We start from the raw sequence: 13,463 nt of genomic DNA on the forward strand, positions 1-13,463 counted from the left end.
TTATTATAATATCGGGTTAGGGGCTAAAAGGTATGTAAGTACATACCTTGGTGTTTTATGGGTACGCTCATAGAATTCGGGGGCTGATACGTACAAACACATAAACTTCAGGGGTCAAAAGGTTAATAAGCCTAATTGATAACATGTAAAACAAATTTTCATCATATCAACTAAATCGAAACACAAACTAATTTCAACTTTCCTGATCTAAATCTCAACTACAAGAATTTAAACATCGAATCTGTCGGTTACAAACCACCTTAAAGAAAAACACGAAAATCAAAATCCAAAAAAAACATATATTTAAAAATTAAAGTTAATAAAAAAGTAAATCAAAAAATTGTGAAAAATACGTCATTTTTAACATTTAACTTATGAGTTTATAGATTGTAAATTCGATATATAATTGGATCAAGAAAGACTAGTTAATAAATTATTATGAAATTATAAATCAGAAGCGGAATTATAGATTTGTGACCAAAGAGGCCCATAATGAAGCAGCAATTTATTCGCTCAGTACAGATGATCTACCCTTAAATGGGGCACTTGTTCAAGGTTTATTTAAGCCTAGTACTCGTTGAGCTTCTTTTGTTCTTAGCAAAGTTACTTGTTGAACTTCATTCCATCCTATGCTTAAGCAAAACTTATTCCATCTGTCCATGATTTAATGCGTTGGGTTAACTAGAGCCAGTTTCTTGATTAACAAACCAACCAGTTAAGTTGTTTCGATCAATATGCCTAACTCACCCATAATACCTTTAAATGACCTTTATTTGTGTTTGTCCCAGAGAATGGAATGAATAAGTGGAAATGATGGAGGTAGAAGATAAGATTTGAAAAAAAAGTGGGTGTGCTCAAATTTTCTTATAAAATTCAGAAATAATATGTTTATGACAGCAATACTAAATTATGATTGATGTTTAAACAAGTGAAATCGATCCCATTTGTCAAAGATTTTAAGTGAATAGTGCTTGGTAATCTGAATTAGTTTTCAAAATTTTTTAATCAAATGACGCGTTACGATATTTGGAAATTGGAACGTTTTAATTCGTGTACACGTAGATATGCACGCAGTGTCACATTTTATTGTTAGGAAATTTTTTAACAATACATGTTAGTTGTAAACATTTAAAAATAATTTTGGAGCCAATTCGGTGTAGCTATCATTTTTTAATTTAAATTCGATAATATAAAAGAAAAAATACGCAAAAGATTATCCGTTATCAGATTGTAACAGTTGCAGGTATAGAAAAAAGCAGCAAAGCTAAGAGCCTAAGACCGGAGCTCTTCTCACAGCTTCTGGAGAAAACACGGACGTTAGATGCCGGGTTGCTGAATATTATACTTCGAAGGAGGATCAACCCTGACTGACACAAACACCATCACTTGTATACAGAAATGCTATGACTAGTATCTAAAGTTTGGAAGTTGCAAGCCTTATCAGATCTTTTCTTAGTATTTTGCCAGACGGATTCTTTGGAACGGAAGCCACAAATGCCACTCGCCTAATCTTCTTGTATGGAGCCACCTGTTAGTCCATTAAAATGTTAAGTTTCAAATTCACTCGCTGATTATCCAAATCAAAGGTAGATATAAAGTTGAAGGCGTGGAAATGACAAGATTTTATTCATACCTGTTTAGCAACAAAGTTCATCACTTCACTTTCAGAAATATCAGTTCCAGTTTTACGCACCACATATGCCATGGGAAACTGCCCAACCTCCTCATCAGGGAATCTGAAACACCCATAGATCAAAAGAAGTCGCATTAACAAATCAAATGGCCAATACATTTAAAAATAAGCGGAGCCTTCCTAACTTCCATTGTAGCCCTATAGTAGTGCCTCTAGTAAAGATATGTTCATTAAGGAAATCTTACGGAATTACAGCAGCATCAGAAATTTCTGGATGAGTAAGTAGCAATGCCTCTAGTTCTGCTGGTGGAACCTATTAAGTCAAATGACATCCATATACATGGTAAGCATATTTCATTTATCTCAAAGAAATGATAAAATGGAAAACAAATCGTGCTTTAAAAACTGATATGGTGAATTCACCTGATAGCCTTTGTATTTGATCAGCTCTTTCAATCTATCGACAACAAATATGAAGCCATCATCATCAATGTAGCATAAATCTCCAGTTCTTAACCAACCTTCTGAATCTAAAGTATTGGCAGTTGCTTCTGCATTACTGAAGTAACCTGCAGCAGAACACCGAAAAATAAATCTTTGATAGGTATAAGTCTTCCTACAGTGAAATGATCAACTAAAATCATTTAAAAACTATTGCAAAGGAATAGCGACATTTTTAAAAGCCAAACCATTATTATAAGCTAAATTCTGAAGTGTTCTGATTATATCTCGGTGAGGAACATAAATGGAGTCATGGAGATCACAGTGAACAGATTGCATGTATTGTAGTTTTTTTTTCCCTAAAATACTAACAAGCTTCACTAAATGATACTTTTAACATGCACAAAATTATATTTCCGTGTGCCTCCAAAGAAGTTCAACATATAGGTAAAATTGCCCATACTATAGAGAATTCAGGAATGTTACTTTCAGATTGTAGCATTTGGTGCTAAAATATGTTACAAATTGTGAATGGAGGGGGATATGCAACACAATTGCTCTGAAAATAAAAAAAAAAACGGCCCTGGAAAATAAAAAAAACGGCTCTGGAAATATCATTTGTTGAAGCCATGTTCGAAACTGGGATTAATATTGTTGTTGCACAAATTAAGGGGTATTTTGATGACTATGTTTCATAGGATTATACCTTATCATAAGTCTGATCACTCTCAATTCCATTCTACTTCATACTGCATGTTACTCATTTTCACTTTTCGGTTTAGAGTTCAATCCTATGTATTGAAATTGTGATGGAGAAATACAAGAAAAGAATTTGGGATTATTTTATCAAAATAAAGTAACAGGTTATGATAATCTGCATAAAACAAAAATTGTTGTGTCATTTATTATAAATATAAACAAATATTCCCTCTGCACATGTATAATAAACAATGGGCTATGTGTTTTTGAATACTTGTCCTCTACTACACATGTATAATAAACAAACCAGTTCTCTTCATCGGTCGTAACAAATTTATTGTCTGCATGGTTTGATTTCAAAGTTCAAATTAAGTAATAGCACATGTCATAGGTAAAGAAACTAATATGAATTATTGGAAGTTAATTTACTGCTAGATACCTTTCATAATTGTTGGTCCCTTTAGCCAGAGCTCACCGGTCTGATTAACTCCCAGAGCTTCACCTGTTTCTGCATTGACAATCTTGGCCTCCATGCTCGGTGACAACATCCCCGCCGTGCCGTACCTTCTGCTCTCCTCCAACGAATCCGTGGACGCACCGATTCCAGTGGATTCCGTCAATCCATACCCCTGCAATATTGTGACAGTTGGGAACCTTTGCAAGAATCCCTCAATTACTTCCTTACTTAATGGTGCTCCGCCAGATAACGCTGATTGTAACGACGATAAATTGTATCGTTTTGTTATCTGATAGGCGTTATTCACTAGTGCCACAAGTATAGGGGGCACTAGTGGAAGATAAGTTGCTTTGTACTTTTCAATTGCCGAGAGCATTTCGTGCATCTCGAATTTTGAGAGTACAATAACTGTCGATCCTGAAGCTAAAAGTCCCGTAGCGAAAGCAGCTAATCCGTAGATATGAAACATAGGAACGGTGCAGATAAATGATTGCGATCCTTCTTCTAATCTGAACCGTCCAACAATTGTTTTTACCATAGCCATTAGATTGCGGTGCGAGGATACCACTCCTTTACTAGCTCCTGTTGTACCAGACGAGTATAACAGCGTCGCAGTGTCGTCTTGCGTGACCCGATCCTTGACTCTGTTCTGGCTCGGTTCGGTTTTCATCATGCTCTCGAACGTAGCTATAACTTTAGAATTTCCCGAACAATCAGACTTGTTACCAATCAGAACAATCGGCAGATTCGAATCAGCGAGTTTTGTCAGCAACTCCGGGACAGTGAAGGCCAGCTTAGGCTTCGAATCAGCGATCTGTTTCGCAATCTCAGAAGTCGTGTTGAGTGGATTTGTAGTAGTGATAATAGCACCGAGTGACATAACCGAAAGACAAATAATCGGGAAATAAATTGAGTTGGGAGATAGCAATAGAATGACATCACCCTTTCGAATCCTGAGATTCGAAAGAGCTGTGGCTACAGAATCAACAGCCATCCAGAGCCGGGAGAACGTAATTTGGTGTCCGGATGTGGCATCAATGAGCGCGATGTTACCATGATGAGATTGCGAGGAAATGAAGGTGGTGACATCTATAACTTGAGTACTAGGCAAAGCAATAGGTTTGCGTTTGCTGTAAAAGGTGGAGTTTGTTTTACAAAATCCACTCCTGGGATCGACGGCCATGGAAGTGATGTAAAACACTGTTTTATTAAAGGTGCAAACGAGTGGGATATTATTTGTGTGTCTTTAAGCAAGAGTGCAAAGATATGATGATTGAGTCTGGTTAGTGTAAGAGCATGTTTTTATAGGACTTGTTTGAAACGGAGTGGAATATGGTCAATGGGCGGTTTCACTCGTGCTATAATTTTGTAATCCTTGGATTGTAATGATAAGTTCTAAAAATCAATGAACTCGGACCAGTCCTCCAAAATCGAACATGAACTAATTCAAAGTTAAGTGATTATTTTATCTAAATTCGAAAAATCGGTTAATTATTCATATATTGAAGACGTATTCATGATTAAAATGCTATTTCTTTTACGGGTAACCGTTAAAACTTTTGTTATGTTCGATTGCTTGTGATGGTGGACGATATAAACTTACCTTGCAAGAGAAACATCAATAAAAGAACAAAATTCTTAAATTAGGTGGCATCACTACCTAGTGACGTTTTAAAAAATTTGTAAAAATTTAAACACTCTATAATAGTTATTAGTCAAAAAAGTAGATAAGCATATTTTGTTAACTATATTTATTGATCCATCAAACTCTTTAGATATAATTTTATTTATCATATTATACATTAATAACATAACACAAGTCTCTTTAAGTAAAAATTTGTATAACCGTTATTTTTATATATTTTATTTAGTAATTTTTTCGTTATTACCCTTGAAGAAATGCTTCAATAATTCTTTTTTCTACTTGAATGTTATTACGAGTTTATTATTTTTATGCTGTACTCCAGAGTTAGATTAACTAAAAAGAGAAAAGAATATAAAATTTTAAAATATTGTTTTCAAGTCGTGCTCTCGAGTTAGATTAGCTAGAGAAGAGAAGTGGAAATTTTAAAATTTTCATTTAAAGTAGTGCTCGTGAATTTTTTTCAGAAGAAGAGAAGAGATTCAAAAATTCTAAATAAATATTTTTAATAATTTCTACCAAATGTTCATTTTCAGAATTTTTTATTCTTTTTGAAAAAACTCCGGAACATATGAGAGAATATCTTGTTTTTTTTAGCCGTCTCTATTTTCTTTTATTCACCAGTAGTAAAAACTTTGGAGTAGAATGTTAAAAGAAAAATTTATTTGGAATATTAATAATAACTTTTTTGTTTTGTAATAGCTATCAATCATGTATAATATCGATAGATTTTTTTATTTTAATTCTGAACCTGTTTCACATGTTCACTTGTAGACCAGCCGCATCCTGCATGTACCTTTCCCTCTTCAAATTGTTTTCAAAATTGTTATTTCAAAGACTCCATTAAATACTAAAGTTCAAACTGATTTTACATAAATTGGGTGATGAACACAGTGTCTGATGTAATAATGAAGTGAAGCTACTATATGTGCCTTTGCTCTCAATGTCATAATAAAATAAAAGGTATTTTAATCTTAAGATAAGAAAATTAGGTTTTGAAAAATAACGCTTGAGATTGATATTCTAGTCCATCTACCTCGAACCAGTAAAATAATTAATCGAAAATGCCCCCACCAATTGATGATTAAAACTTAAAAGATAAAGCAGACTGCGCATACCACCTTTCCCAGAATTATTTGGGAATCTCTCCTTTATTTTTATCATCACGACTCATGATGAGGCGTATATATCACACATTCCGGACTCTTTTACTTTTTGCTATTATTTGCAATTTGCAGTAGTCTATAAATATAATGGGGTCTCCCCTTATCGTGTTAAAATTCAACACGTTCCCATACTTTTTTTTTATGGTCTTCTATTCAAATTTTGTATGGTTTTTGCATTTTGACGGAAGATACATGTTAAACATGGGGTTGGTAATACTGTTGATAATTTGTTTTTATTCCTCATTCAACTTGACTTCAAATTAAGTTAGTAAAATGATGCATGTATATTTTTATTAGTTCAACGCACATCTAACAAATATAGATTCTCCTTATGAACTCGCGAGTACGACCGGAGGATTGAATTGATATCATATTTTTTAAAAAATTACATTTTACAAGATAAGACGTTTAGACCCAAAAACAACGATACTGCCTATAATAAATATATAAAAGAATAGAATAGCTTAAGAACGTGAAACTATGAATTTCGAAATTCCGGGTCAGAATCTATACCTTTGAAATATACACTTTGGCCTTTGAAAAGGTTAGGAATTTTTACCAGTTTGATTTATACAATCAGCCTCCTAACTTGCTCCCCTAATCCCTTCCCCGTACGTTAAGACTTTTGTGTAGTTGATTTTTCATTTGCTTTCATGCTGTGCTTCCGCAGTAATTTACAGGGCTAGAACCAGAAATAAATTTAGAAGGGACCAAATTTATATCAACAATTTCGAAAGATAGCAACTATTTCAAAAAAGACCTAAAACCTATACATGCTTATGTTACTCTAATAAATCACATTTAGCTAACTTGCTCAGTAGTAGATTATACCGTTATTCTGTTTTAAATTATTAATACTCCCTCCGTCCCTTAAAATACTTCCTATTTTCCTTTTTGGGTCATTCAAAATACTTTTCCTATTTTCATTTTAATTCATAGAATTATTTTAAAAATTGTGCCCAAATATCCAAATCACAAACAAAAATAAAAACCAAAACAAAAGGCAGCCCCTTTTTACTCACCAACTCTCTCTTCATCATGAACCCTAATTTCTCAACCCCTCCCTATTCACTCTACGATTAAACACGACCTTCAATTCTTTCTTCACCCATAAACCTTAATTCCTCCACTGTAATTCTTTCTTCAATTAAACTGAGCAATATGAATACGCACTATGGATTTTCAGATTGCGATGATGAGGCTACGGGTTCCTATCGATGTTCTGATCCTGACCACTACGACAAAGGGGTTCTCTGTGACGGCAAACATGGCTACAGCCTTCAGTACAATCAATTAAGAGGGGTAAGTTCATAGCAATATGAAGACAAATCGGAGAGTACGGTGAACGAGAAACCTCAATCGCCTTCACATATAGATATAATTAATGACCATGAGGGTGATGATAATTCCGGTGACACCGATTTGGTAGAGCTGCACTCGGATTCCGGTGACGACGATCCCAAATCTGATTCCGTTAATGGCGATCCTAGCTCCGATTCTGAAGATGCATGTTCGTGTTCATGATTTTGTAAGTATCTTGCGATTTTTGTATTTATATAAGTTTCGAATTAGGTATTTATTTTTTGATTTTGTGTTTGTATATAAGTTTCGAATTATGTCCTGTAAGTATTTTGTAAGTATTTTTTGATTTTGTGTTCATGATTTTTTGCTTTCTGACTGAAATGCCCAATCTGATTCTTAGATCTGCATATACTACAATTGTTTTTCCCCATCCCTGCAGAAACGTTAATAAAATTTTTAGGGGACTGCTACCAATTTTAGAGCTACTTTGAATGTTTGTTTTGTTTTGTAAACCCTCTGGACTAGTTTGCATCGTTCATAAGCCTGGGCCAAGGGTAAATCAAAGGTGACTCATGAGTCATGACTATTCCGTAAAGTCAAAAGCTTCTTTAATTATCTATAATCTCTTTTAAGTCTCACATTAGTCTTTGTTTTTTTAACTTGTTTGTGTATGCTCGAAAGGTACTTGTTCTTACTATGACATTGTACTTAATGGCAACATCTTTAATTGCACCTTGATAAGATTTTTCTGAATTTTTCTTTGACGGGTGGCTTAGCAAGAATATAAGAATTTATGATCTTGCATCTATACTAAGCTTCAGTTTTGTCTTGTTAACGGGTGGTTCATTTAAATCAAACTGATGTTGCATGTGTGAAGGCTCTGGTGGTGATGGTTCATTAAGATCAAAAAGAAAGAATCCATCACCATTCATGTTTAACCAATGGAGTAGATTTTATGAGTAGAGGAGAAAATTTTTAAATTCTGTTTTGTATCAACTGACTGTAATGACTACTGTAAAGAAGATTAATTTTGTATTTGTATGTGAGAAGTGTAATGTTACTACCAATCCATGTGTGTGTAATGCTGGATTTTGATTGGTGGTTGTCAACTTGTCACTTGAAAAAGTAAAATGGGGGGAAAGTTTAGCTAATCTCCCTCCAACATTGTACACCCAATCATTACTAAGCATATATTTTATATTTTTCTTAAAACATGTGCTTTTAACCAAAGAGGAAGTGTTTAAAGGGACAGAGGGAGTAGTTATTATTACTGGTTCCTGCTTATCAGCAGATAGTAGCTTTAGTAGCGGTTATTAGTAGTTGGCAAATTAGTGTCATATTTACTAGTGACTTAATAAACAGTTATTTAGAATCACTTGTATAAATTCAACTATGGTCATTAGAAAGGCATGTCTTATTCCTGAAAAATATGTGTGGTTCATTTTCAGCTTAAGGAGAATAAAATTTAAGTAGTTTTTATTAGAAAATTGGATTATAGATCATAATTTTATTATATTCTTGATGATAATCCTAAAATCTAATGATTGGAAGTTGTTTCATGATATGTGAACTTAAACTTTCATATATGATTTTAAAAATTTTGCTTAATGAAATCCATAGAGAATGTGACATGAAGTTAGCTTGAAAAACCTTGAAAAAAGAGAGTGTATTTTTTGTCCCACATTGAAAATAATTAAAGGGGTATAGGCTTTATATGGTATCACACACATGGGTAGTTATGGTTTTAAAAATTTTGCTTAATGAAATCCATAGAGAATGTGACATGAAGTTAGCTTGAAAAACCTTGAAAAAAGAGAGTGTATTTTTTGTCCCACATTGAAAATAATTAAAGGGGTATAGGCTTTATATGGTATCACACACATGGGTAGTATACAACTACTAAAGTGTGGGATGGTCCATTGTATTATTGTGTGCTTCACGCGCACACGCGCGCCGCCGCCCCGCACCGGGCCGGGGCGATTTGGCCGAATATCTCGGCATCTCGCGTACGCGAGGCGACCTGGGCGAGGATTTTAATTATTTATGATTTAATATTTTAATTAGAATTTATTTATCAGTTTGGGCCTGGTTAATATTGTTGGGCTGAGTTTGGTTGCTGAATTGGACTAAGTCAGTTCGTAAGTGGGCTTAGTCAGATTCGTTTGATACATTAAACCCGGATTATGATATATATATATAACTTTGTAACTGATAATATTTCAAATTAATATTAAATATGATATAATAATGTGAGTGATAAATGTAAAGATGTTACAATTGTATTTTAAACTCAAAATTCATCAGTTTTGATTTATTTTACAATTGTATTTAAATTCAAAATTCATCAGTTTTGATTTATTTATTAATTGTGCAGTTTAATTCTCAGTTACACTTAGCCTCTACTATAAATAGAGGACTAAGTAGCTGAGTTTATACACAACACACATACATTCTCTTCTCTACTCTGCTCTATATTCTCTTTTCTCCCAAACACAAGTCCGAGCTGCTTTGTTTTTCCGGCGACTGAGGTGCTAGACGTGGTGGAGTTTCTTGTTGCTGTGAACATATAATTCCGAGCTATTTTATCCTGGTGGAGACATTGTAAGCATCCCAACGCAACATGTGGGGGCAATTATCTCTTCAAGAGCAGTCAGGACTTCGAGCAAGGTCTGACGACTCAGCTGTAATTTTCTTGGTGTTTTATATCTGTTGGCTACCATCTTTTCCAGTCACTATATCGCTCTGTTAAAGTTATGGTTATGTGTACAATTTATGTTCTCTCTTCAGTATTTCAGTTACTGATATGTTTATTGTTTACCTGCCTGCTTTGTTGCGTTAACTGTTATCTTGGCCTTGGCTTGCTAAATACGATATATAATTGCCTTTATGTTGCTATAATAGTTAGTATTATTTCCAACAGTTTTGATTGGGACATATTACTAGGATCTTTATTTTATAACAGTAGCATTGAATAAGAAAAAAATTGAGAGTTTAGAGGCTACATTCGTGGACTTCAAGATGTCTTGAGCCGAAGGGAACTTGGTGTTAATGAAAAGATACACCCCTTGCAAGAAACAATCAACAAATTGTGGAAGTATGAGTTGCAAACAAAGAAGGAAGCAACAACAATGCTAGTTGAAATAATCTTTCTCATTTCAACATGGAGGAACACAAAGTGGATGTCGAGAAGAATTACCATATTTTTTCATCCAAAATGTCCAAATTTAAGTTTCCTATAAGGCAAAGATCCAACGCAATGGTTCAATTAAGTTGATCAGTTCTTCATATATCAAAGCACTGTAGAAAGAAAAAATATCCCTGACACCATTCCATTTCAAGGAGGATGCCAACCAGTGGTGGCAGTAGTTATGACGAGCTTATAAGGAAGAAGGAAAAATAGTGACGTGCCCAATTTTCAAGGAAGAATTGTGGGCACGATTTGGACCACTGAATGCAAAAATTTTGACGAGGCATTATCAGGAATTAGTCAAACATGGGCTCTGTTACGCCCAGATTCCTTCGGGATGAATGAACAGGCTTCAGCCACTTAGAAACCGTCGTAGCCCTGAAAGGGAAGAGAATGCGAGGGATTCACCTCCGGTGTGAGAATAAGAATCTAGTTGTAAGGTGGGTAAAGAAATACAAGAAAAGTAGAGAGAGTTTGAGAGAATGAGAATGTATCTCAATTTCTTACTTCTCAAGGGGTTTTATATCAGATATTCCCATTGAAGTTCATCCGTTACACCTCATTAATGGGGAGGAGTGAAAAGGGGGTGTGGTAAAGGTCGATCTTAGCCTGGGGCACTTCATGGGCCTACGGCTTATGGGCCTGTTGGACCTTTGGCCCAGTACCATAATCGTCAAACGGGTCTTTGTTCAGTGGGCAGGATTGGGCCCATAGCCAACAGGCTCTTTAGTTGATTACCATAAAAAGTTTGAGAAATATTTAGGTAAGATTATGTATAACTAGTACTACCTCCGTATCACCGGGTTATCAACGTTTACTATTTACGCGTATTTCGAGACTTCTATACAGTATAGTTTCATAATATTTTTTAAATATTTTTTTTGAATAAAAGTTTATACATAAAATTTTTATTCAGAAAAAAAAATTAAAAAATAGTATGGAATTATGTTTTAAAGGAGTATTAAAAAGCGTGCCGAAGGGTAATGTATATAATTATGTTTGTCTAACTAGTCAGCTGATTAGCACCACTGGAGGTTCACTCGAGGAGTACAGTTGATCCCCAGCAGAAAATGAAAAATATATGAAAAACAAATCACTTATTTATGTAAAAGAATATTTTAGCACAAGAAATGACATGTAACCCAAACTCCTCATTCCTACTTTTAATCCCCGGAGAATAATGACGAATCAAAGAATCGATATTGCTACTTCTATAGCGGAGCTATGCAGAGTAACTAGAAACTTTAAAATTTTAGTTTCCAGTTCCCATCTCAATTCTGTAGCCTAATTGGTGAGTATATTTAGAAGAGAAACTCTGGTCTCAATCAGGCGCCGAAATATACATTCTAATTCAACTTCAAGGTCTTCGATAGCAATTTCCACAGCCTCTAATCTCTTATTCCCTGTTTGAAATGTTGTTGAATCACAATTTTCCCACAAGCTCAGGCTATTAACACGCATAAACTTGGATGTAAAAGTCCCTATGTATGATTTATAAGAATCAGGACTAGGCATTGACATTAAGGACATCAGTGACTCCACTGTCGAAATCGTTGTTATTCTCACTTCTCTCAACACATTGACAACCACTGCTAGATTGTGATCAATAGGGTACATGTGATCAGACTTCATTTCTTTCAGCGACCGCAAGCAATTCACCATTTCTTTTTTAAGCTTCTTTCGATGAATGTAATAAGCTCCTAGTTTGTTTTCTATCGTGGTTTCGCCTACACCAATGGTACGGAAGGTTGAGTGAAGTTCGTGAAGATGGTCTTTTACATGTGTAAGAACATCTTTAGTTGTGCCACAAATGTCAAGCATTTGGAGGGATGCTTCACATACCTCATCAACATACTTCTCCTGGACTAATGCTCGTTTCGTCGTTGGAGAATGAAGGAGATTATTCGCGGAGTCTTGGAGTTCTCTTAGGGCAGCAAAATTCGGACGAGACTCCATATGTATAGCTTATGATGACGCTCTTTTGGTTAATGATAGAATTTTAGAAAAAATCGGAATAGAGAGAATTGTGATGGGCGAGAATTTGATATTGTCAAGGGTAATGAGCATGTTGTGTTTATATATGTGTGAGAATAAGTGGAGCAAAGATATGTTAGATTTGTAGGAAGGTGGTATGAAGAAACCTTGTTTGTAGAAGTTATGATACACGACAAATAGATGGGGAGCTAATATGTTGAAAGGCAGCTTCGGAGCGGAAGAGAAACGATGCTTTTGGTGGAGACAATTCTAATTTAGTATGCTAATTTATGCACGAGGAAGATTGTTACAGAGCGGATGAATTGTTGATTTCAAGACACTGTTGTGATGTCTGACCTCTGACCAAATAGTTAGTTAAAATATACACGGCACGAACTGTCCGTATTTTGGAGTGAGCATAATTTTTTTTATTTGTATATATGCCTTTTTTGTCGAAAAAAATTTATGTAGGGAAAAATATTTTAACTGTTCAAATCTATTTAACCACTTACACAAGCTTATGCACAGTTTTTAAAAATTTATCTTTTTTATTTTTTAAAACTTTATAATATACATATATGTAACAGCCCGCACTTCCGGACCATTAAATCTAAATCCAAACTAAAATAAAATACAATTTACTAATACGAAAATCTATTACAAAGGTGTCACTATTACAAAAGCGCAGCTAAAAGCGGAAGCCCAAAATTTAATATACTCTAATCTAAGGTCCTCGAACTCCAATGCTATTCAACTTGAATCTCGGACAAAACCTGAAATTGTAAGTAATGAGCTACGAAGCCCAGCAAGAGACCAATCGATCCAACTAGTAGGCCAAGCAACTTATACACACATAACAAAATATGATATTTTATACGATACGATATACGAAACACACACTTTCGAGATATATTCTTATTCTTATTCTTATTCGATACACAAAATACATATAATCACATAAC

At 34.5% G+C, this 13,463-nt stretch overlaps 2 protein-coding genes across 2 annotated transcripts; both read right to left on the reverse strand.

The window, feature by feature from the left end:
- Positions 1-1,155: 1,155 nt before the first annotated feature.
- LOC141720871 (putative CoA ligase CCL5) lies at positions 1,156-4,512 on the reverse strand. The gene is made up of 5 exons (XM_074523522.1): positions 3,213-4,512; positions 2,057-2,202; positions 1,879-1,946; positions 1,634-1,736; positions 1,156-1,528 (listed from the first exon to the last, which is right to left on the reverse strand). The coding sequence occupies exons 1-5, from the start codon at positions 4,411-4,413 to the stop codon at positions 1,415-1,417; spliced, it is 1,632 nt and encodes a 543-aa protein (XP_074379623.1). The 5' UTR covers positions 4,414-4,512; the 3' UTR covers positions 1,156-1,414.
- Positions 4,513-11,605: 7,093 nt separating this feature from the next.
- On the reverse strand, positions 11,606-12,708 carry LOC141720872 (uncharacterized). The gene has a single exon (XM_074523523.1). The coding sequence runs from the start codon at positions 12,481-12,483 to the stop codon at positions 11,812-11,814; it is 672 nt and encodes a 223-aa protein (XP_074379624.1). The 5' UTR covers positions 12,484-12,708; the 3' UTR covers positions 11,606-11,811.
- Between the last annotated feature and the right edge of the window lie 755 nt (positions 12,709-13,463).

The sequence above is a fragment of the Apium graveolens genome, chromosome 4, assembly GCF_009905375.1.
Source record: "Apium graveolens cultivar Ventura chromosome 4, ASM990537v1, whole genome shotgun sequence".
Lineage (NCBI taxonomy): Eukaryota > Viridiplantae > Streptophyta > Magnoliopsida > Apiales > Apiaceae > Apium > Apium graveolens.

Bases quoted from the DNA above. Each gene is read 5' to 3' on its own strand.
- LOC141720871 (XM_074523522.1), bottom strand. From the start codon at position 4,413: ATGGCCGTCGATCCCAGGAGTGGATTTTGTAAAACAAACTCCACCTTT. The intron at 2,203-3,212 runs GTATCTAGCAGT...GTTCTGCTGCAG, and splicing joins GGGACCAACAATTATGAAAG to GTTACTTCAGTAATGCAGAA. The intron at 1,947-2,056 runs GTGAATTCACCA...TTGACTTAATAG, and splicing joins TCAAATACAAAGGCTATCAG to GTTCCACCAGCAGAACTAGA.
- LOC141720872 (XM_074523523.1), bottom strand. From the start codon at position 12,483: ATGGAGTCTCGTCCGAATTTTGCTGCCCTAAGAGAACTCCAAGACTCC.